Source organism: Amblyraja radiata, chromosome 21 (genome assembly GCF_010909765.2).
Source record: "Amblyraja radiata isolate CabotCenter1 chromosome 21, sAmbRad1.1.pri, whole genome shotgun sequence".
Classification (NCBI taxonomy): domain Eukaryota; kingdom Metazoa; phylum Chordata; class Chondrichthyes; order Rajiformes; family Rajidae; genus Amblyraja; species Amblyraja radiata.
The window spans coordinates 2,576,607-2,601,790 of record NC_045976.1 but is presented as its reverse complement, the minus strand read 5'-3'; the positions used below and the strand labels follow the sequence as shown (position 1 = coordinate 2,601,790).

Sequence of the window (25,184 nt, the reverse complement as noted above, 5' to 3'; positions counted from 1 at the left end):
ATATCACAGAAACCCCTTACCAACCTTTTTTGCACAGTACAGGCTCTCAAAGTAATTTATCAATCTTACTTTAGTCCCGACTTTCTACCTCAGCGCTGATTTTGAACTAATTTGTCAACTTTTTACTTCAGTCCAAAACTTATTTCCAATTACACCTCAATACTGAAATGCTCTCTCAGCTGAACCCCTTTATCAATATAACCGACCCAATGTCAATATTCTATGGACTACTAACCTCAGTCTCTTCGGGAAGCCTCTTGAAGGCCAGCGAATTGCTGAGCAGCTGGATCAGCGAATCGGAGGAAAACCGATGGAGTAAAATCACTTTTATTGGGGGCCCAATTCCTCCATTCTCTGATCCAACAACTCAACCCTTTTACCGCAAACTTGCGAGGGCCTCCTCTGAGACCCCGGACGATGCCCCCAAATGATAATTCCGGTATTTATATCCCTTAGTCCGTTCAGTGAAAACACTGATATTTGATACAGTGGGAGGTAACTTACAATGGACGGTAATTCTAGACCAATTACTACAGTATCACATGGTTATATAGGCGGGGACAATATTTCCACCCTATTACAATCATACACAGCAGAATACATCTTAGCCAATCACAATAGCATCGAACATCACTTGTTTTACCAGAATGATGATGTCACAGTAAGAAAAGTGAAACCTAACTTCAATCAGCCCCTGATCTTCAAAAACGGAACACTGAACCCTTTAATCCCAGAGTATCCCCAGTTCTGCATATTCTCAAGGCAACATCCTTGTAAATCTTTTCTGCACCCTTTCAAGCTTAACAACATCGTCCCTATTACAGGGTGATCAAAACTGAACACAATATTCCAAATGCAGCCTAACCAACATCCTATATAACTGCAACATGACCAACTTCTATACTCAATACTCTCCCTGATGAAGGCCAATGTGCCAAACACCTTTTTGACCACCCTATCTACCTGCGACTCCACTTTCAAGGAACCACGTACCTGCACTCCTAGATCCCTCTGCTATACAACACTACCCAGAGGCTCACCATCCAGTGTAGATCTTTCTCATTTAGTCTTCTCAAAATGCAACACCTCACATTTCTCATTTGCAACACCTCATAAATTTCACATAAAAATGCTTATTTTTCAGATAAATTGCAGGAACTTTATAGAACATCAGTTGACAGTTGCAACATCTACATATGGCGAAGGCCCTGTTGACCCTGAGCAGCAGGATGACGAAGGTAAGGAGATTTACCTGCTTAACACATTGAACATTCTCTTTGGCAGCCTTCAGGGGTATTTGAATGATGTCCGTTATTGCCGATTGTCCTCTATAACCGAGAAAGGTATTATCATTATATGTCGTTGAATCAAAGAACTGCGGATGATGGTTAATACACAAAAGGACACAATGTGTTGGAATAACTCAGCGGGTCAGGCAGCATCTCAGGAGAACATGGATAGCTGACATTGGGACGCTTCTTCAGACTGAGTCAGTGCGCTGAGTTACTCCAGCACTTTGTGTCGTTTCACCTTAAAACTAGGTGCCGATACCGCTGGTCTGCACTAGCGTCCCTTCTTCACCAGCCACCACACGGTCTGGTTGACGCCACTGTTGTTGCTCAATTTGTAGCTGCTGGCCATCAGCTCTTTGTTCAGTCCACTGCTACCAACAAGATAAGCTCAGTCACCATGGGCACCTTCGCCTCTCACCAGCTGCCACTTCTTCCTGTCGGCCGTCACATTGTCCGCTCCTTCTCCTCTGCTGCCTCCTCCTCCTTCTCCCCCGTTGTTACCGGCCACTCTGGCGGAGAAGGAAGAGGAGGCTACGGTGGAGTGGGTGGAGAGGCCAAATGGACAAAGCGACGCGAGACGGAGGAGGAGGAGGACAAAAGCAATGGCCGATGGGAAGAAGCAGCAGCTCGTGAGAGGGGAGTGAGCCCCATGTTGACTGAGTGCGTCCTGTTGGTGGCAGCAGCCTGAAGAAAGCGCTGTCCCCAAGGACTATAATGTGAGCCGCAACAACAGTGGCATCAATCGGACCATGTGGTGGGTGTGGAAGGGCTTGCTGGTGCACCTTGTGAACCAGGGATGGTGTTGGAAGCCAGGGCTGGAAGCGAAGGGGAGGCAGTGCAAACTGGGGGTGGTCGGTAGATCCTTTCGCAATAACTGAAATCCGTCATATAGGTGTCCGTTTACTGTAATGTTCATTCGCTACATTTAAGATGGCACCCAAGTGGGTCACAAGCAGGCAATGAATAGTATAGAAGACCAACTAGTGAATGATGTGCAGAAAGAATAAGGACCCTTCTGAATAAACAAATATGCTCGTTGAAAATAGATTGCTGGTAATAAATATAGAAACATAGAAAAGAGGTGCAGAAGGAGGCCATTCGGCCATTCATTGTGATAATGGCTGTTCGTCCCCAATCAATAACCCGTGCCTGCCTTCTCCCCAGAGAAAGTATCTGTTAGTATTTTGTTGCTGTTTTGCATGAGACATGACTCTCAAAGAATGATAATATTGAGGTAACAATAAATATGTAAATCACAAAATTCCTCAGTGGAATGAATGAGAAAATTAAACGTTATTTACAAAAAGCCAGCTTTGCATACGAGTGCCATAAGCAAATGGTAGTTAACATGCTGTTCTGTCAATGGAATAAATTAATCTTTCTTCATGTTCATTCTTTAACTTTAACCTGTGTTTAAAATATACTTCTTTTGTCATCTTAAACAAGGAGTCACTAATTTAGAAGTGAAGAGAGCAAATGCCTTGATCTCGGTACCAGTGGATATGAAGGATACACTCAACTGCTTCAGGGAGACATTGGTCATCACAAACTATATCAGTTGTGCCTTCCGGCACAGCAGAAAGCTGCATGCATTATTCCTGGCTTACACACAACAAAGTAAGTTTAAAACATATAGTTCAATCAAAATTTGTGACAATGTAAAATTGAAGTAGTATATCGATAGACAATAGGTGCAGCAGTAGGCCATTCGGCCTTTCGAGCCAGCACCACTATTCAATGTGATCATGGCTGATCATCCCCAATCAGTACCCTCTTCCTGCCTTCTCCCCGTATCCCCTGACTCCGCCATCTTTAAGAGCCCTATCTAGCTCTCTCATGAAAGTATCCAGAGAACCAGCCTCCACCGCCCTCTGACGCAGAGAATTCCACAGACTCACAACACTGTGTGAGAAAAAGTGCTTCCTCATCTCCGTTCTAAATGGCTTACCCCTTATTCTTAAACTGTGGTCCCTGGTTCTGGACTCCCCCAACATATAACCATATAACCATATAACAATTACAGCACGGAAACAGGCCATCTCGACCCTTCTAGTCCGTGCCGAACACATAATCTCCCCTAGTCCCATATACCTGCGCTCAGACCATAACCCTCCATTCCTTTCCCATCCATATAACTATCCAATTTATTTTTAAATGATAAAAACAAACCTGCCTCCACCACCTTCACTGGAAGCTCATTCCACACAGCTACCACTCTCTGAGTAAAGAAGTTCCCCCTCATGTTACCCCTAAACTTCAGTCCCTTCATTCTCAAGTCATGTCCCCTTGTTTGAATCTTGCCTACTCTCAGTGGGAAAAGCTTTTCCACATCAACTCTGTCTATCCCTCTCATCATTTTAAAAACCTCTATCAAGTCCCCCCTTAACCTTCTGCGCTCCAAAGAATAAAGCCCTAACTTGTTCAACCTTTCTCTGTAACTTAGTTGCTGAAACCCAGGCAACATTCTAGTAAATCTCCTCTGTACTCTCTCTATTTTGGGAACATGTTTCCTGCCCCTGGCTTGTCCAAACCCTTAATAATCTTATATGTTTCAATAAGATGTCCTCTCATCTTTCTAAACCCCAGAGTGTATAAGCCCAGCCGCTCCATTCTCTCAGCATATGACAGTCCCGCCATCCCGGGAATTAACCTTGTAAACCTACACTGTACTCCCTCAATAGCAATAATGTCCTTCCTCAAATTAGGGGACCAAAACTGTACACCATACTCCAGGTGTGGTCTCCCTAGGGCCCTATAAAACTGAAGAAGGACCTCTTTGCTCCTATATTCGATTCCTCTTGTTATAAAGGCCAACATGCCATTCACTTTCTTCTCTGCCTGCTGTACCTGCATGCTTACTTTCATTGACTGATAAACAAGAACCCCCAGATCCCGTTGTATTTCCCCTTTTCCCAAATTTACTCCATTTAGATAGTAATCTTCCTTCCTGTTTTTGCTACCAAAGTGGATAACCTCACATTTATCTACATTAAACTGCATCTGCCATGCATCTGCCCACTCACCCAGCCTGTCCAAGTCACCCTGCATTCTCATAGCATCCTCCTCACAGTTCACACTGCCACCCAGCTTTGTGTCATCTGCAAATTTACTAATCTTACTTTGAATCCCTTCATCTAAATCATTGAAATATATTGTAAATAGCTGCGGTCCCAGCACTGAGCCTTGCGGTACCACACTAGTCAAGTCAAGTCAAGTCAATTTTATTTCTACAATACATTTAACAACAACTCTTGTTGACCAAAGTGTTTTACATCAGTGCAGGTACTAATGTGCTACAAACAGTGGTACATAGATCAACAATACATGCATAAAATAAATGTATCTTGTATCTTGTAAATACATACATACCGTGCTCCCTCAGAGGACCTCAAGAAATGCTTGAGAGTAGAAATAAGTTTTAAGTATAGACTTAAAAGAGTTGATGGAGGGGGCAGTTCTGATGGGAAGAGGGATGCTGTTCGCCCCTGAGTTTATGCTTAGACCGCGGGATGGTCAGTAACGCCAAGTCGGCCGATCTGAGGGACCTGGAAGTGGTATGGTGGGAAAGCAGATTTTTGATGTAGGTGGGGGCAAGCCCGTTAAGGACTTTGTAAACAAAAAGAAGGAGCTTGATATTGATTCAGAACCGCACTGGGAGCCAGTGGAGAGAGGCCAGAATCGGGGTCCCTTTTTCGGGTGCCCGTCAGGAATCTCGCTGCGGCATTTTGGACCAATTGCAGGCGGGAGAGGGATGATTGGCTGATGCCAGTGTAAAGGGAGTTGCTGTAATCAAGGCGGGAGGAGATAAATGAGTGGATGAACCTTTCGAGGTCGTCAAATTGAAGGAAAGGTTTTATTTTAGCTATCGTCTGAAGCTGGAAGAAGCTAGCTTTTACCACGGCATTGACTTGTTTGTCGAATTTCAAGCGGAATCAAATATCACGCCAAGGTTTTTGAAGTGAGGTTTGAGAAATGGGGTAAGGCTTCCAAGGCTGCCTGCTATCGTTTTGATGGAGTCCGAGGGGCCGAGTGGGATGACCTCAGACTTACTTTCGTTTAGTTGGAGGAAGTTCTGGGGCCATCCAACACTTTAAATCCTCGAGGCAGTGGAAAAGGTTGAGTAGATTTGATCGGTTGTTGGGTTTCAGCGGGAGATAGTTGTGTATCGTCTGCATAGCAATGGAAGGAATTGCCGTGCCTAAGGGTAGCATATACAGGGAGAAGAGACTGGGGCCTAGGATGGAGTCTTGTGGAACCCCACACAAAGGCTGGCTGGGGAGGAGAAAGAGTTACCTATGTTTGTAGACATATGGCAGGCACTAGTCACTGCCTGCCATTCTGAAAGGGACCCGTTAATCCCTACTCTGTTTCCTGTCTGCCAACCAATTTTCCATCCATGTCAGCACTCTACACACAATACCATGTGCCCTAATTTTGCACACTAATCTCCTATGTGGGATCTTATCAAATGCTTTCTGAAAGTCCATGTGCACTACATCCACTGACTCTCCCTTGTCCATTTTCCTAGTTAAATCCAAATTCCAGAAGATTAGTCAAGCATAATTTCCCCTTTGTAAATCCATGCTGACTCAGACCAATCCTGTTACTGCTATCCAATGTGCCGCTATTTCATCTTTTATAATTGACTCCAGCAACCTCCCCACCACCGATGTCATTCTAACTGGGAACGTCTATAGTTCCCTGTTTTTTCTCTCTCCTGCCTTTCTTAAAAAGTGGGATAACATTAGCTACCCTCCAATCCATAGGAACTGATCCTGCATCTATAGAACATTGGAAAATTATCACCATTGCGTCCACGATTTCTAGAGTCACTTCCTTAAGTACCCTGGGATGCAGACCACCAGGCCCTGCGGATTTATCAGCCTTCAGTCCCATCAGTCGACCCAGCACCATTTCCTGCCTAATGTGGATTTCCTTCAGCTCCTCTGTCACCCCAGATCCTCTGGCCACTAGTATATCAGGAAGATTGTTTGTGTCCTCCTTAATGAAGACGGATCCAAACTACCTATTCAACTCATCTGCCATTTTCTTGTTCCCCATAATAAATTTACCTTTTTCAGTCTTCAAGGGTCCAACTTTGGTCTAAACTAATTTTTTCCTCATCACATACCTAAAGAAGCTTTTACCTTCATACCTCATCTTTTCTCCGCGTATTGCCTTTTTAGTTATCTTCTGTTGCTCTTTAAACATTACCCTATCCTCTTGCTTCCCGCTCATCTTTGCTACATTGTACTTCTTCTCTTTTAATTTGATACTGTCCCTGACGTCCCTTGTCAGCCACGGTCACCCCTTACTCCCTTTGGAATCTTTCTTCCTCTTTGGAGTGAACTGATCTCGCACCTTCTGCATTATTCCCAGAAATACCTGCCATTGTTGTTCCACTGTCATCCCAGCTAGGGTATCTTTCCAGTCAACTTTGGCCATGGCTCTATAGTCCCCTTTATTCAACGGTAACACTGACACCTCCAATTTACCCTTCTCCCTCTCCAATTGTAGATTAAACTTGACCATATTATGGTCACTACCTCCTAATGGCTCCTTAACCTCGAGGTCCTTTATCAAATCTGGATCATTACACAACACTAAATCCAGAATTGCCTTCTTCCTGGTAGGCTCCAATACAAGCTGCTCTAAGAATCCATCACGGAGGCACTCCACAAACTCCCTTTCTTGTGGTCCAGTGCCAACCTGATTTTCCCAGTCTACCTGCATGTTAAAATCTCCCATAACAACCGTAACATTACCTTTACTACATGCCAATTTTAACTCCCGATTCAACTTGCACCCTATATCCAGACTACTGTTTGGGGCCCTGTAGATAAGTCCCATTAGGGTCTTTTTACCCTTACAATACCTTAGTTCTATCCATACTAACTCCACATCTCCTGTTTAAATGTCACTCCTTGCAAGGGACTGAATTTCATTCCTCACCAACAGAGCTACCCCACCCCCTCTGCCCACCTGTCTGTCCTCTCGATAGGAGGTATGCCCTCTTGCAGCCATGTCTCTGTAATTCCCACAACATACTTGCCAATTTCTAACTGAGCCTCAAGGTCGTCCACTTTATTTCTTATATTTCACGCATTCATACACAACACTTTGACCTCGGTATTCATCTACCCTCTCGCACCGCTCGCAATTGGCCCTGACTTTACACTCTTATCCCTTCTCAAACTTTCCTTCTCATTAATTCGAGAGTCTTTTGTAACTTTTCCTGTACTCACTTCCGCTTCAACTCCATCTTTATACTCCCAATTTGTCAATCCCTTCCCCCCACTATTTAGCTTAAACCCACACATGTAGCCCAAGCAAACCTGCCTGCCAGAACGTCGGTCCCCATCCAGTTAAGATGTAACCTGTCCCTTTTGTACAGGTCACCCCTACCCCGGAAGAGATCCCAGTGGTCTATAAATCTAAATCCTTGCTCACTGCACCAGCCCCTCAGCCACACATTCAGATCCCCTATCTCCCTGGTCCTGTCCTCACTAGCTCGAGGTACTGGAAGCAATCCTGAGATAACCACCCTAGAAGTCCTGCTTGTCAGTCTTCTTCCTAAAGCGGCCTTTTCACGGGGCGAGTTGACGCAAGATGTCACCAGAGTGAAGAGGTCGTGGTCCAGCACGAGTCTCGCACGATATAACGGGGGGTATATAAAGAGTTCCCACGGTACTCGGCATTTCTGCTATTTGTGCGAGTGCCTTGTCCGTTTCCCGAGCTTTCCCGTTAAATCTTGAATGAACATCGTGAACTACACGTGACACAAATTATGTAACTTTTTTTTTCACACACTATATATATCCTCCCTTGGTTGAATTGGCTCATTTGGAGACATATTTTACTGTGTATGTGGGAGACACAGATGGACTGAGCACAGTACCTCGGTCTTACTGTGTGTGGGAGAGGGGGAGAAAGAGACGTACACTCACAGAGGCAGAGTCTCTCAGCCTGTGTAAGAGGGAGGGAGAGAGAGAGAGAGGCACACACAAGGTGGATGTGAAATCTCACCTGCCTGTTTCAGTGACAGACACCCGCCGTCAGTAAATGAAGACACCCCCATCTGTCTCCCCCTCCTCTCCCTCGACTCCCCCACCTTTCTCTCCCAACTCCAGTCCCGTCCCGACCCCCTGGGAAACTGAATAGAGCAACAGTCAACTGCTGCCTGTGCGCTGATATGACAATAAAGGCTACTTTACTTTACTGAGTTAAAGAGTTCCCACGGTAGACTGTAAAACTGGGACCCTGGTTCTGGACTCCCCCAACACCGGAACCCTTCTTCAGACAGCCTAATCGGAATTGAGTCTGAAGATGTGTCTCGTCCCGAAACATCAGCTTTTTTTCACCAGAGATGCTGCTTGACTCGCTGAGTTACTCCAGCTTTTTGTGTCTGTCTTCGGTTTAAACCAGCATGTGCAGTTCACTCCTTACACGGGTCTCTGTACAACATTGATTGGTAGCGTTCCGGACCCCTGGACCCGAGGACTCCGACCTGTATCTCTCAAAGAAGTACATGTGAAAAATTTCTCACGGACCATAAAAATGCGTAACCTTTCAGTAAAGTCCCTTTTAAAGTCCCTTTTAAAGATTATAGTTATTTTCTTGAATCTCATTAACATAACTCATGAATAAGTTGATGTCCATATGCGGATGCAAATCTTTATTTTTATTTATTTTTTAAATTCAATCCCACATAAGATAATTTTCCCTCTGTCCAGCTTCCGGGTTCACCGTTCGCACGAGTTCCCACGGTACCCGCAAGAGTTATTACGGATATCGCACTGGCCACTACGTTCATATAATGTTGCAATACTCAACCACAAGTGTACAAGTCACTCTTGGAGAAATTCAAACTTTCTTGAATTTTCTCCCGAGTGACCAAGTTACACGATGACCTGCCGTTAGCGTTACGGTGGTCCACGGTGGTCCACGAATGCCGCACTGTTATCGCACGAGGTTCCCACGATGTTAAACTCCGGTTAACTCTTGCGTCAAGTCGCCCCGTGAAAAGGCCGCTTTACTCTCTGAACTCACATTGCAGAACCTCCTTCATCTTCTTCCCGACGTCGTTTGTGCCTACGTGCACAACTCCTGCCGGGTATTCACCTTTCCTCTCGAGGATATTCTGGATTCGGTGTGTGACATCTTGCCCCCTGGGGTACCCGGACGTGGCGTCAAAGGACATGAAGCCGAAGCAAAGAAGTGGAAGCCAAATAACTGAATGTAAACAAAGCCAAAACGCCAAATAACCGAAAGCGTACAAAGCTGAAATGCCAACTAGCCGAAAGGGCGGGACGCCTAAATGCAAACTCACCGAAAGTCCGCTCTGCTGAAGCGCCAACTAATTGAAAGGCTGCGTCGCCTACAAGCCAACTAACCGAATGGCCGCTCAGCCGAAAAGTCACTTAATTAACCAGGTTCCCGAATGTAAGACCTATTTATACATGTAACATTTTTGTTTTTAAATGGCATTAAATCAATTTTAAATGGCATTAAAAATCAAAAAAGTGTTACATAGATTGAAAAACAAAAATGCCACATGTATAAATAGTTCTTACATTCGGGAACCTGGTTAATTAAGTGGTGGGATTATTTCCCTGTCCTAACTATGCCTTTGCTTTAGCCGGTGGTTACATCCATTCAATCCCTCCCTCGCAAAGATGTGAGATTTTATTAAGAACACACTGGGATGAATAGATGCAAGCAGCATGTAAAGCCTTTCTTCCATGCGTGCAATACATGAAGTTGATGAAATGAGAAAATTATCACACCAAAGATAGACACAAAATGCTGGAGTGACTCAGTGGGACAGGCAGCATCTCTGGAGAGACGGAATGGGTGGCGTTTCGGGTCGAGACCCTTCAGACTCAGTCTTCAGGTCTGAAGAATGGTCTCGACCCGAAACGCCACCAATTCCTTCTCTCCAGAGATGCTACCAGTTCCGCTGAGTTACTCCATCTTTTTGTGTCCATCTTCGGTTAAACCAGATTACAGATTATCTGGTGTTTTGTGCGTGGGAGCTTGTTGTGTGCGTTACGCAGGCAACCAGACGTTAATAATAAAACGGGCGGGGAGTGGGAGGAGATTAAATTGTTTGTTGTCATGCACACTTGTCATAGGCCTTCCAGCGAATTTGTGTCCCCCCCCATGTTTTAAAAGTGATTTACTATGGCTGCCAATGCCCCGAGCCGTCTGTCCCCGGGGCCGGCGTGGGGGTGAATCACCCGGTGTGGGGGTTGGGGTCCGATGGCGGTGCATCGCGGTTAGTGACTCTGGGTGGGCGGGGGGTCCACACCTCTGCTCCATCCAGCGCTGCCGACACACAGCCCGTCCGTACGGGGGAGACGAGGTGGAAGGCGGCCGTATCCGTGGGAGAGTGGGGGCTGACCCCTGGGATGCACTCCTTCTGCCGCTTAAAACTTGGAGCTCGGGTTCAGAGTGCCCAGTAACCTCTGGCTTGTGTTTGACAAGGACCCCCACCATCCCGTCTCAATCGGCCAATGATGTGAAGGACGCGGGGGTCTGGACCAATCGCTGAAAGTCCCCCCCCCCCAGCGACGCCATGTCCGTTATTTGACTTTTCGGCTGAGCGGCCATTCGGTGAGTTGGCTTGTAGACGATGCAGCCTTTTGGTTAGTTGGCGTTTCGGCAGAGCAGCCTTTCGGTGAGTTTGCTTTTAGCCGATGTAGCCTTTCGGTTAGTTAGTGTTTAGGCGTCCTACCCTTTCGGTTAATTGGCGTTACAGCTTCGTACGCTTTCGGTTATTTGATGTTTTGCCTTTGTTTCCATTCAGTTATTTGGCTTCCATTTCTTTGCTTCGGTTTCTCGTCCTTCGACGTCACGTCCGCACACGGTCCCTGGCACCAGGGAGACAGCAGACCATCCCCGCGTCTCACCTGCCGCCACAGAATCTCCTGTCCACACTTCGAACAATGGAGTCACCCACCACTATGGCTCTGCCCGACGTTGGTCTCGCCGGTTGAGTCCCATCTCTAGGATTTGAGCCACTGACGTCTCCACCGACTGTTCCGAAGAGGGCGTACCCGTTTTCATTAGGCACAGCCACCCGGGTCTCCTGCACTCCACGGTTATCACCCTTTCTCTCAGTCACACACCTTTGTTCTTCCTGTATCCTTGGCGTAACCACCTCACTGTAGGACCAGTCCAGGAAACTCGTTTTCCCGGATGGCCCCCGAGGTGATCCAGCTGCTTCTCCAGTTCCCCAACATGGTCCTTCAGGAGCTGAACCTGGACGCACTTGCCACATTTGTAACAGCCAGAGACTCCATCTGTTGCCCTGCCTCCCACATCTTGCAAGTATCACACTGCCTCATTTTACCCGTCATGTGTTCACCGCGTCCCGACCTCGCCAGCTTTTTGTATGGTCTCCTCTTTTCAGCCTCCGCGCCGAAGTTTCTCGAGCCAAAGGCTCACACTTCCCCCTCAAGACACTTCCCCCTCAAGGCACTTCCTTCACTGCCACTCTCCTAGAGCAGCCTTGCTTATATTTGCTGATAAATTGTCTAATTTGCCAATTTACAAATCAAATTCCTCAGTTTTAAACTGTTTTTCCCCTCTGACTCACCTTTCCCATGGGTTTCAGCCAGTAAGCTCTTCTCCCTGCTTCTCTTTGATTGCTGCTTCTCTGAGCTCCACATAAGCACTGGGCTAACACTGGCTATTTGGCACTCTTTTTAAACTGTTTTTCCTCTCTCTCACCTTTCCCACAGGTTTCAGCCAATAGGTTCTTCTCCCTCTTTGATTGCTGCTTCTCCGAGCTCGATGTAAGCACTGGGCACTATCAAACCCAGACAGCGAAAAACCATACCTTTATTGATTGGAATATTCCCCAGCTCCAATATTGAGTTCAATTCTCGGCACTTCATTTCAGGGAGGATGTGAAGTTTTAGACAGGAAATACAAAATTGACTCGAATAATTACTGACATCGTTTTTTGATTGGGGATTATTGTAGGATTGGTGTAAATGGGCGATCGATTGGTCAGATGGGTTGAAAGGTCTGTTCGACACCATATCTCGGTGACTCTATAATTACTATAATTACTTACATCAGCACAAAAGTGATCCATGGAATTTTGTCAAGGGAAATGCAGTGCAGTTAATAGTGAGAAAGAAAACTATTCGCTTCAGAAAGATATGGATGGACTGAACAGGTGGAATCGGAAAGACCATTGAATTGAATCTAAAATTGAATGTAAAGTATTGGGGAAAGTTGAACATGCAGGGAATTCATGATATATGATGAGATACTTCACAAATATAAAGGAACAGAGACATCTTGAAGTGTATATCCATTAACCACTGAGGTTAGAAGAGTATGTGGGTAGCATCAATGAGAGTAAGATGTTAATTTCATAAACTGAGAAGTCAGCAACTCGAGGACATTGATTTAATTGGTAAATGAGTGAAAATAGTCTCCCAAAGAGTAGTGGGGATTTGCAACCCACAGCTTGAAAAATGGTAAAGGCAGGAATTATCATCTTAAAAAGAACCCAACTGAGCTCAAGCTGGAATAGGTACAGAGAAAATTTATGAGGATGTTGCCAGGACTCGAGGCTCTGAACTATAGGGAGAAGTTGAGTAGGTTGAGACTCTATTCCTTGGAGCGCAGGAGGATGAGGGGTGATCTTATAGGGGTGTATAAAATCATGTGAAGAACAGATCAGGTAGATGCACAGGGTCTCTTACCCAAAGTAGGGGAATCGAGGACCATAGGTTTAAGAGTCAAGTCAAGAGACTTTATTGTCATATGTCCCAGATAGGACAATGAAATTCTTCCTTTGCATCAGCACAATGGAATATAGTAGGCATGAATACAGAACATATCATATCAGTGTGTCCATACACCATTATATAAATATATACACACATCAATAAATAAGCAGATAAAGTGCAAATAAACAGATAATGGTCTATTAGTGTTCAGAGATTTGTTTCAGTTGAGTTTAGCAGTCTGATGGCTGTGGGGAAGCAGCTATTTCTGAACCTGGACGTTGCAGTCTTCAGGCTCCTGTACCTTCTACCTGAAGGTAGCGGGGAGATGAGTGTGTGGCCAGGATGGTGTGGGTCCTTGATGATGCTGCCAGCTATTTTGAGGCAGCGACTGTGATAGATCCCCTCGATGTTATGGAGGTCAGAGCCGATGATGGACTGGGCAGTGTTTACTACTTTTTGAAGTATTTTCCGCTCCTGGGCACTCAAGTTGCCGAACCAAGCCATGATGCAACCGGTCAGCATGCTCTCTACTGTGCACCTGTAGATGTTAGAGAGAGTCATCCTTGACATACTCTTCTCAGGAAGTAGAGTCGCTGATGTGCTTTTTTAATAATTGCATCAGTGTAGTCGGCCAGGAGAGATCTTCAGAAATATGCATGCCCAGGAATTTGAAGCTCTTGACCCTCTCCACCATCGACCCGTTGATATAAACGGGACTGTAGGTCCCAATCCTACCCCTTCCAAAGCCCACAATCAGTTCCTTGGTTTTGCTGATGTTGAGGGCCAGGTTATTGTGCTGGTACCATTTGGTCAGTCGGTCGATTTCACTTCTATACTCTGACTCGTCCCCATCAGTGATATGTCCCACAACAGTGGTGTCGTCAGCGAACTTGATGATGGAGTTCGCACTATGGCCGGCTACGCAGTCATGAAGGGGAAAGGGTTTAATGGGAATATTAGGGGTAGCTTATTCACACAAAGGGTGGTGGGTGTATGGAACGAGCTGTCAGAGGAGGCAGGGACTATCCCAACATTTAAGAAACAGACAGGTGAATAGATTGGACAGGTTTGGAGGTGATATGGGCCAAAAGCAGGCAGGTGGGATTAGTGTAGCTGGGACATGTTGGCCGTTGTGGGCAATTTGGGTGGAAGAGCTTATTTCCACGCTATATGACTCTGTGACACTTGAGGAATTATCGGGTAAAGGACTGAGGAAGCGGGATTAACCCAAAATCCCAAATGCATTTGACTGAAAGAGGCCAAAATGGTAATGTTATTATGGATATATTACTGAGACCTGGACAAGTAATCCCAAAGATTAGATTTAAACCTCATCATGCTAACAGCAATTTAAATTCAATTAGTCAAATAATTCTGGTTAAAATAGGCTGATGTCAGTAAGCCTGCAACTATTGGATTGCTGAAAAACAAGTCAAGATTACTTGTCCTGACTATGCTCAAGACCCAGGGGAACTTAAAAGATCTCGCAAGCCATCCACCAATTGTGCCAAAATGGCATAAAATAGTAAGATTAAACGAGAACTTACCAGTTTGAAGTTTGATCTGTATTTTATGAGGAGTTACGATGAGGGATTACGTGAAGAACCCGCTCAGTGCGCAGGTGCGGCATACTTCCAAGCAGCGGTGTGGAATCACAGATAGACACAGTTATTTGAAGTAAACATAGTAAAGATAAGGAGACATCAATTTATTAGTTTGATCCATATAATGAGGGTGGGAGCGGAGGGCACGTAATCCCTCATCGTAACTCCTCATAAAATACAGATCAAACTTCAAACTGGTAAGTTCTCGTTTAATCTTACTATTTTACTTCGGAGTCACGTGAGTGACTACGTGTAGATTTCAAAGCTCTGTGATTTCAAACCGTGTAACAGTTTCATTTCACTCACTGCCGAAGTTCTTGAGGGAGGAAGTGTTATCGTAATCAACCAATGAGTCTATTTGTAGAAAAACACAATGGTATTTTTTAAACAATAACAACAAAGAATTAAGTTGCTCCCCTGGGCTTAAATTAAATATTTGCAGTTCGTAAATCTTTACTGCAAATAAACCAGGTTTTGCCAACGGCTTATTATAAAATTTCTGAACGGTCTTTTCCCCCCTCACCATCCTGCTGTAGCCAGGATGTGGTCTATAGGCATGTCCATTCTTTAGCCGTCGACATGGATGCTGCCCTGGTGGAATAAAATTTAGATTAGATTAGATTAAACTTTATTAATCCCCTTATTCAGGGGAAATTCAGATGTCCTTGCAGCACACTAATAAAAATACAACATAGTATTCAAAAAGAGGTTCAACACAAAAACATCCCCCCACAGTGATTCCCACTGTGGGGGAAGGCACAAAGTCCAGTCCCCATCCTCTTGTCCACCCAAAGTCGGGCCTATTGAGGCCTCCACAGTCGCCGCCACGGCGCCCGATGTTCTCGCCGGGTGATGGTGCTCCGGCGTCGGGAGAACCCCCAGCGGCTTGGGGTGCCAGGAACGACCGCCTTCCCACCGGAGCCCGCGGCTTCCAAGTCAACAGACCGCGGCGGACGGAGCTCCGCACACTGGCGATCTCGGCGAGAGATCCCAGGCTCCGGGATGTAATGTTCAGCGTCGCAGCTGGCCGCTCCACACAACCGCGGCTCCACAATGTTCTTATCAGCGGTCCCAGCATACTGGAGTTCCAGCGCGGCGACCCAGGAAAGGCATCGCCCGCTCCGCAATAGCGCTCCAGCGCTGCGCCGCCGCCAAAGCCGATGTTCTGCGCCGCCGCGAAAGCCGATGTTCTGGCCAACGTCGCTCCAGGACCCGCTGGTAGGCTGCAAGGACAGGTCGAAGTCGCTGCTCGGAGGAAGGCAACCCCTCCGACCAGGTAGGGACTCGAAAAGCAGTTTCCCCCTTCCCCCCCACCACCCCCCACACATAAAAAGATTAGGCCCCCTGACTGCACACTCAACGTACTAAAAATAATAAAAAAGAAGGGGGAAAAAACGGACAGCTGCAGGACAGGCAGCCATTCAGGACAGCGCCTCCTCCGGAACAGAATTTGTACATGTTAGTGTTTATTCCAGCAGTTTCTAGCACCTGCTTGAGCCATCTCGCAATGGTTTGGCTCGTCACCCGACCATAAGGTTTTTGTGACTGACCCACAAGGCTTTTCATCTCCCTCGAATATTTTGGTTGTGTCTATGTAGGATAGTAGGTGGGTCATGGCACATAACCGTGGTTCTGGTAGGTAAACCACGACTGGATTAGGTGTTCCTGGTCTGCTCTGTTTGATCAGTCGCTGGATAACGACAGATCTGGTCTGGAGCTGTGATCATGTTGTCCAGTCGCAATAGGTGTAGTGACTGGACCCTCTGAGCAGATACAAGTGCCATCAACATGAGCGTCTTTAGTGTAGCTTGCTCGAGTCCGAGGGATCTGGCTGGTGGCCATTCCCTGAGATATGTCAGGACCACACTGATATCCCAAATATGGGTATACCTGGGCTTAGGGCTTGATATTGTAAATGCCCTTCATCAGTTTTACCACCAGTGGATGGGATCCCATCGCCTGTTGTCCTGGCGCTGGTTTGAGATAAGCAGAAAGAGCACTCTGCGCTGTGTTGATGGCACTGTAGCTGATCCCTACATCGTGGTGTAGATAGACCAGGAACTCCAGTATGTTGGTGGCTATGGCTGTTGCGTATGTTGTCCCTGTTTCCTGGCAGTACTTCTCCCTTTTTTTGATGCTGGTTAAGTACTGCCTCTTGGTGGATGTTCGAAGGGATGCCGACATGGTGGTGATGGTTTGTTTGGACAATCCCAGTTCCAGGTAAGGTCTGTTCAAACTTGCAACCCAGGCGTTTAATTTTCTCATGGCATGGGTGTTTAGCTTACCTGGTAGGTAAGTAGCTGATAGCCAAATATGTCTTTCGACATACCATTGCCAAATCATGTTGACCAATTTGTCGCATGATAATGATTTTATGCCACCCATATGGTTAATATAAGCCATCACCGTAGTATTTATCAATTTGTAACCGAACATGCAAGTGCTGCATATTAGATACATAACATAGAAACATAGAAATTAGGTGCAGGAGTAGGCCATTCGGCCCTTCGAGCCTGCACCGCCATTCAATATGATCATGGCTGATCATCCAACTCAGTATCCCGTACCTGCCTTCTCTCCATACCCTCTGATCCCCTTAGCCACAAGGGCCACATCTAACTCCCTCTTAAATATAGCCAATGAACTGGCCTCGACTACCCTCTGTGGCAGGGAGTTCCAGAGATTCACCACTCTCTGGTTATAACCATATAACCATATAACCATATAACAATTACAGCACGGAAACAGGCCATCTCGACCCTTCTAGTCCGTGCCGAACACATAATCTCCCATAGTCCCATATACCTGCGCTCAGACCATAACCCTCCATTCCTTTCCCATCCATATAACTATCCAATTTATTTTTAAATGATAAAAACGAACCTGCCTCCACCACCTTCACTGGAAGCTCATTCCACACAGCTACCACTCTCTGAGTAAAGAAGTTCCCCCTCATGTTACCCCTAAACTTCAGTCCCTTAATTCTCAAGTCATGTCCCCTTGTTTGAATCTTCCCTACTCTCAGTGCGAAAAGCTTTTCCACGTCAACTCTGTCTATCCCTCTCATCATTTTAAAAACCTCTATCAAGTCCCCCCTTAACCTTCTGCGCTCCAAAGAATAAAGCCCTAACTTGTTCAACCTTTCTCTGTAACTTAGTTGCTGAAACCCAGGCAACATTCTAGTAAATCTCCTCTGTACTCTCTCTATTTTGTTGACATCCTTCCTATAATTAGGCGACCAAAATTGTACACCATACTCCAGAATTGGCCTCACCAATGCCTTGTACAATTTTAACATTACATCCCAACTTCTATACTCAATGCTCTGATTTATAAAGGCCAGCACACCAAAAGCTTTCTTTACCACCCTATCTACATGAGATTCCACTTTCAGGGAACTGTGCACAGTTATTCCCAGATCCCTCTGTTCACCTACATTCTTCAATTCCCTACCATTTACCATGTACGTCCTATTTTGATTTGTCCTGCCAAGATGTAGCACCTCACACTTATCCGCATTAAACTCCATCTGCCATCTTTCAGCCCACTCTTCCAACTGGCATAAATCTCTCTGTAGACTTTGAAACTCTACTTCATTACCCGCAACCCCACCTATCTTAGTATCATCTGCATACTTACTAATCCAATTTACCACACCATCGTCCAGATCATTGATGTACATGACAAACAACAGTGGACCCAACACAGATCCCTGTGGCACCCCACTCGTCACTGGCCTCCAACCTGACAAACAACCATCCACCATTACTCTCTGGCATCTCCCATTCAGCCACTGTTGAATCCATCTTGCTACTCCACCATTAATTACCCAACCATTGAACCTTCTTAACCAACCTTCCATGAGGAACCTTGTCAAAGGCCTTACTGAAGTCCATATACACAACATCCACTGCTTTACCCTCATCAATTTCCCGAGTAACATCTTCAAAAAATTCAAGAAGATTAGTCAAACATGACCTTCCAGGCACAAATCCATGTTGACTGTTCCTAATCAGACCCTGTTTATCCAGATGCTTATATATATTATCTCTAAGTATTCTTTCCATTAATTTGCCCACCACTGACGTCAAACTAACAGGTCTATAATTGCTAGGTTTACTCTTAGACCCCTTTTTAAACAATGGAACAACATGCGCAGTACGCCAATCCTCCGGCACTATTCCCGTTTCTAATGACATTTGAAATATTTCTGCCATAGCCCCTGCTATTTCTACACTAACTTCCCTCAATGTCCTAGGGAATATCCTGTCTGGACCTGGAGACTTATCATACATATGCAAGACATACATATGCTTTTAAACCATAAAAGGCGCCCAACATCTCTAGATAGTTGTGTTCAAAAGGGAACTGCAGATGCTGGAATATCGAAGGTACACAAAATTGCTGGGGAAACTCAGCGGGTGCAGCAGCATCTATGGAGCGAAGGAAATAGGCGACGTTTCGGGCCGAAACCCTTCTTCAGACTGATGGGGGGTGGGGGGGGGGAAAGAAAGAAGGAAAAGGGGAGGAGGAGGAGGAGCCCGAGGGCGGGCGGATGGGAGGGTGGGAGGAGACAGCTAGAGGGTTAAGGAAGGGGAGGAGACAGCAAGGGCTAGCCAAATTGGGAGAATTCAATGTTAATGCCATAAGGATGCAAGGTCCCCAGACGGAATATGAGGTGCTGTTCCTTCAATTTCCGCTGTTGCTCACTCTGGCAATGGAGGAGACCCAGGACAGAGAGGTCGGATTGGGAATGGGAGGGGGAGTTGAAGTGCTGAGCCGGGAGGTCAGGTAGGTTATTGCGGACTGAGCGGAGGTGTTCGGCGAAACGATCGCCCAACCTACGCTTGGTCTCACCGATGTAGATCAGCTGACATCTAGAGCAGCGGATGCAGTAGATGAGGTTGGAGGAGATACAGGTGAACCTTTGTCGCACCTGGAACGACTGCTTGGGACCTTGAATGGAGTCGAGGGGGGAGGTGAAGGGACAGGTGTTGCATTTCTTGTGGTTGCAATGGAAAGTGCCCGGGGAGGGTGTGGTGCGGGAGGGAAGGGAAGAATTGACGAGGGAGTTGCGGAGGGAACGGTCTTTGCGGAAGGCAGACATGGGGGGAGATGGGAAGATGTGGCGAGTGGTGGGGTCACGTTGGAGGTGGCGGAAATGGCGGAGGATTATGTGTTGTATTTGCCGGCTGGTGGGGTGAAAGGTGAGGACCAGAGGGACTCTGCCCTTGTTGCGTGTGCGGGGATGGGGAGAGAGAGCAGTGTTACGGGGTATGGATGAGACCCTGGTGTGAGCCTCATCTATGGTGGCAGAGGGGAATCCCCGTTCCCTGAAGAACGAGGACATTTCCGATGCCCTGGTATGAAATGTCTCATCCTGGGAACAGATGCGGCGTAGGCGGAGGAATTGGGAGTAGGGGATGGAGTCTTTACAGGGTGCAGGGTGGGAAGACGTGTAGTCCAGATAGCCATGTGAGTCAGTGGGTTTGTAATGTATGTCGGTCAGGAGTCTGTCCCCTGCGATGGAGATGGTGAGGTCAAGGAATGGTAGGGAAGTGTCGGAAATCGTCCAGGTGTATTGTAGTGCCGGATGGAAGTTGGTGGTGAAGTGGATGAAGTCAGTCAGTTGTGTGTAGGTGCAGGAGGTGGCACCAAAGCAGTCGTCAATGTAACGGAGGTAGAGGTCGGGGATGGGGCCCTGGTACGTCTCGAACAAGGATTGTTCAACGTACCCGACAAAGAGGCATGCGTAGCTGGGGCCCATGCGTGTGCCAATAGCTACGCCTTGTGTTTGGAGGAAATGGGAGGAGTCAAATGTAAAGTTGTTGAGGGTGAGGACCAACTCCGCTAAGCGGAGGAGAGTGTCAGTGGCTGGGTATAGATTGCTCCTCTGGTCGAGGAAGAACCGGAGGGCTCCGAGGACATCCTGGTGGGGGATGGAGGTGTAGAGTGACCGGACATCCATGGTGAAGATGAGGGGGTGAGGGCCCAGAGAGTGGAATGCGTGGAGGCGGCGGTGAGTGTCTGAGGTGTCTAGAACATAGGTGGGGATAGGATGGAGTCAAGGTATGTGGAGATGAGTTCGGTGGGGCACGAACACGCAGAGACAATGGGTCTGCCGGGAGAGCCGGGTTTGTGGATTTTGGAGAGAAGGTAAAAACGGGCCGTGCGGGGCTGGGGAACGATGAGGTTGGAGGCTTGGTCAGGTAGGGCGTGGGAATTGATGAAGTCGGTGATAGATGCTGCTGCACCCGCTGAGTTTCCCCAGCAATTTTCTCTAGATAGTTAATGCCCAGTGTAAGTAGTAATGATGACTCTAGGTTAGTCCATCTACCACCTGTGCTGGATATGGAGTTAGTCGCTCCCCAGCCTTGAGCACTGGCATCTGTTTGAATAACTAAAGTAGGGTTAGTGATAAAGATAGGGCTGAAACTATGCCAAACGTTTTCTGCCCACCACTGTAGCTCTGATATTGCTTCAGTGGGTAATTTCATGACACGATCATAGTGACCTGTATGTCGTTTTATTGCCTGTACCTTTGCTCTCTGTAAATTTTTGATAGTGCAAAGGTCCGAATTGTGTAGCCGGAAATGCTGCTACCATTTCCCCAATTACTCTTGCTACTTGTCGAATAGTTGGTCGCTCGTTGACCATTAAATTGTTGCATGATTGTGCTAATTCAACCATTTTTGCCTTTGGCAAGGTAACAGTCATATGGACTGAGTTAATTGTGAAGCCCAGGTAGTCCATGATAGTGGATGGCTTCAACTTAGATTTATCTGGATGTAGGACGAACCCCAGAGTTTCGAGGAGCTGTTTTGTAGCTGATACTGCTGCCACAGCCAATTCCATCGTTTTCCCTACTATCAGAATATCATCCAGATATGCCATGACAATATGTTTTTGTTTTCTTAGTATTGCCATGGCTGGGTTCAATATTTTGGTGAATAATCTTGGGGCTGATGTTAGCCCATAGGGCAATGCTTTGTACCATCCAGATAAATTTTAGGTATCTGCGATGATCCTTGTATATGGGTACTAGATAGTAAGCATCTTTAAGATAAATGCTTGCCATGAAGTGTCCTTTGGAATTCAGTTGTTTGGCAGTAACAAATGTCTCCATTTTGAAATGTATATACTTTTCGATGACCCCCTTTGTGATAAGTCTCACCAGTTCAGCTTGTCCCTCACGTTTCTCTTTGACGGAGGGAGAAATACTCTTTGGGGCCAATGTTGAACTGGCGGCGTTTTTTCTGACATGAATTGTATTTTATATCCACTAATGTTGTTGAGTATATACTTGTCACTCGTGACCATACCCCATGCTTCTTTAAACAAGTGTAATCTCCCCCCTGTTAATAAAGCACCCTTATTCTCTATATGCTGGTAGGGACCAGACCCACCTACCTCCATGGTTATTGGCGATTCTGTTTCTTCATTTTCCTGAAGGTTCTGTTCTGACGTGCTGGCGATGTTGGGGGGAGGCGCATTTTCCAGAGGGTCCGCTGCGGGCCCTGATCTCAAAAGATCTTTGGGGATAATGTGCGGACCCCAAGCGTTCACCAGTCCCATATTGCGGACGTCGACTGGTGGATGCCGTGGTACATATTAATGCCAGCACATCCTGCTGGCAGGTATCCATCTCCGTGGTCTCCACGGAACAAGCAAAGGCTGTGATGGCCGACGTCAGGAGCCTTAGGATCCGCTGTAGCTTGAGTTCTTGGGACCGGATGTGTGACCCCACATGCCCCCAGATTTGGCTGTTGACATTTTTTACTTTGAGGGCCTCACAGTTTTCTGGTGCTGTGTTGTTTCAGCACCTCAGCGAGCACCTTTTCCAGTAATGGTTTATTGGATAGATGGTTGATGCTGGCCGCCATTCTTGGTTCCAGCGGTGCTCCAGCCCGTGAGGTTGCTACAAAGCGGTCCACCACACCCAACAGCTCTTCCTGTTCCTGCAACCCCTGGCATACTCCCGAATTCGTCCGCCTGCCCCTGTTCCAGCCCAGCCCAGCCCTGGTCACCAATGCTAGCCTCCAGTAATGAGGGAGCAGAGGGCAGTGTACAGAACACTGTGGAGGGGGTGCCTGACCTCCCTCCGCGAGAGCGCTCTTTCTGAGCATCTCGCTGGAGCTGCTCCAATAGCTGTTGGATACAGCTCAGGCGGCTGTCTCTCCTCCATTTAGGTGGAGACATGTCACGTCCGACGAATCGGACGCCACCGGCCGGATGCCTGTTCGGATGGCTAGACATCCAGCCCGCAGTTCAGGCACTAGCGGGACTGGGCTCGGCGCGGTGATGGGGATAGCGGAGAGCCCGGTAATTGTTCCTACCGTCTTCTTCTGGAGCTTTTGTGCCTTGTAGTAGCGAGAGCGCCCCTCAAGCAGCGCGTCTCGCAGGCACCTGCTCCGAGAGCTGCTCCAGCGGCTCAGGCGGCTCTCTCTCCCCCCGTGCGGGTGGAGAGACGTCCCGTCCGAAATCGGGAACACCTGCCGGATGCCTCTTCGGGTGGCTATGCATCCAGCCAGCTGCTCAGGTACTAGCGGGCTGGGCTCGGCACGGTGTCGGGGAATTGTGGAACACCGGGTCGCTCCTACCGCCTGTTGCTGCCCCCCTCCCCGACGGAAAACGTTCCTCTTCGAACGGGGGACAGTTTTGTTCCAGAGCCTTTTTCTCTGCCTGTAAAACTCAAGCAGAAAAAAGGCTCCCCTGTAAAAGAAACCCGACCTCAGGGTACTCACCTGACGGTCCGTTTCCTTCAGTAGCGGGAGCGCCTAACTCCCGTTGCAGCCGCTGTTGCACTGCTGGCGTAATGCCGCGCCTGCGCACTGAGCGGGTTCTTCACGTAGTCACTCACGTGACTCCGAAGTAAAATCAGCACCAGCAATAAAACTATATTAGCTACTCAGCATCAACTATGACACCAATTTCAGCATGCACTCCCCCATCACCATTGGCCCTACAATGTCTTCCTTACAAAAATATCATGCCATAAATAGAAGATGAGTTTTATAGACCATTCAAGCTGTGAACCATCTTACATAATAGCACCTATCGCCCATTGCCCCAGATTCCTCCCTCCCCCTCCATCAGTAAGTACAGTCCCTCAGCTGTGCCTCTTGTCTAAACCATCAGGATTTTCCAGGGGCAGTGTTTCCGTGATATGTCGGCAGAGAACTAGTCAGCTCAGAGGGCTCAATTCACCTCTCTGTCTAATGTGGGAATTCGGGAGGCCCAGGACAATTGGCCCCATGCATCTTAATGGGAATGGGAAGAAAATGGGGCCAGGTCTTGGCAGCAGGTTGGCCCACTGAGTCCGTGTCAACTAGCGATCCCCCGCACTATCCTACTCACCAGGGACAATTTAAATTTTACCAAGCCAATTAACCTACAAACCTGAACGTCTTTGTAGTGTGGGAGGAAACCAGAGCTCCTGAAGAAAACCCACGCAGGTAACGAGGAGAAAGTATAAACTCCATACAGACAGCACCCGTAGTCAGGATTGAACGCGGGTCGCTGGCGCTATAAGGCATCAAGTCAGCTGCACCACCATTGTGAACTTGGGATATTAATAGGACTTAGAATATATGTCATAATACAATTCACTGTAAAGCATATCTAGGTGCATTAAGTAATGAGAATAAGTATTAAATCATTTGCAGAAAGTAATGAACTTTATTTTCATTGCGGCAAATGGAGGTAAAACGTGTCAGCAAGATAAATTGTTAAAATATCATAAAATACTGAAACTTCCTCCGTTTACATTTTAGGACGGAGGGAAATAATGAGAGCCACACCTGGAAGAGTTGGCTTCAATGCAACACCAACACTTATTGAAAATTCCAAACCAGCGGACCTGTCGAACGAAGATTTTCTTTTTTTTAGTAACGTTTTGAGTAAGCCACTGTCGTGGTCACAAGTTTTGCTTGTCATCATATCATATGACAATACCATTGGTAAGATATGCATTACAACATCTAGCTTTTTAGATCTATTTGTATGCTGTGGTTCTGCCTATCATAGAGACTCACTCCTGCCTTCTTTCTGTTTTTATGTCATAATTTTAACAAATAGATAACTTTCCCATGCTGGAAGTTCTTTCATAGATGTGTCCGAGTTCAGGTGGTGTGATGATTGGTACAAACATAAATTATAGAATCTACATATTAGTCAGATCATTTAAAATGCTTCTAAAGCTTCAATGTTATTTAATATAGTAGATATTTTATCATGTTGAGATAATGCATCACAGGTTTATAGGTGTTACTGAGTTGTGACATTGATAATGAATGTCCTGATCATACGTCTGAACAATGTCTCGGCAATGTACCAATCGTGATTCCTGCAGCATCACTGAATTCTCAATCGTTTTCCGAGTCCTGGAGTTCCAAACTTTAAAAGTGTTTATTCAAGCACTATGATTATAGGGCATCAGAGCAAAACATTAAATTTTACTTCGGAGTCACGTGAGTGACTACGTGAAGAACCCGTCCAGCACGCATGCGCGACATGAGCATTCACGCAGTGCAACAGCG

At 46.7% G+C, this 25,184-nt stretch overlaps 1 protein-coding gene across 1 annotated transcript in view; it reads left to right on the top strand.

The window, feature by feature from the left end:
* The window catches only part of cfap54 (cilia and flagella associated protein 54), a 343,797-nt gene that overhangs the window by 102,692 nt on the left and 215,921 nt on the right, over positions 1-25,184 (top strand). Inside the window, exons 24-26 of the mRNA XM_033039312.1 lie at positions 1,145-1,238; positions 2,739-2,909; positions 24,420-24,605. Coding sequence (XP_032895203.1) covers positions 1,145-1,238; positions 2,739-2,909; positions 24,420-24,605 — 451 coding nt within the window. The remainder of the gene's footprint in view (positions 1-1,144; positions 1,239-2,738; positions 2,910-24,419; positions 24,606-25,184) is intronic.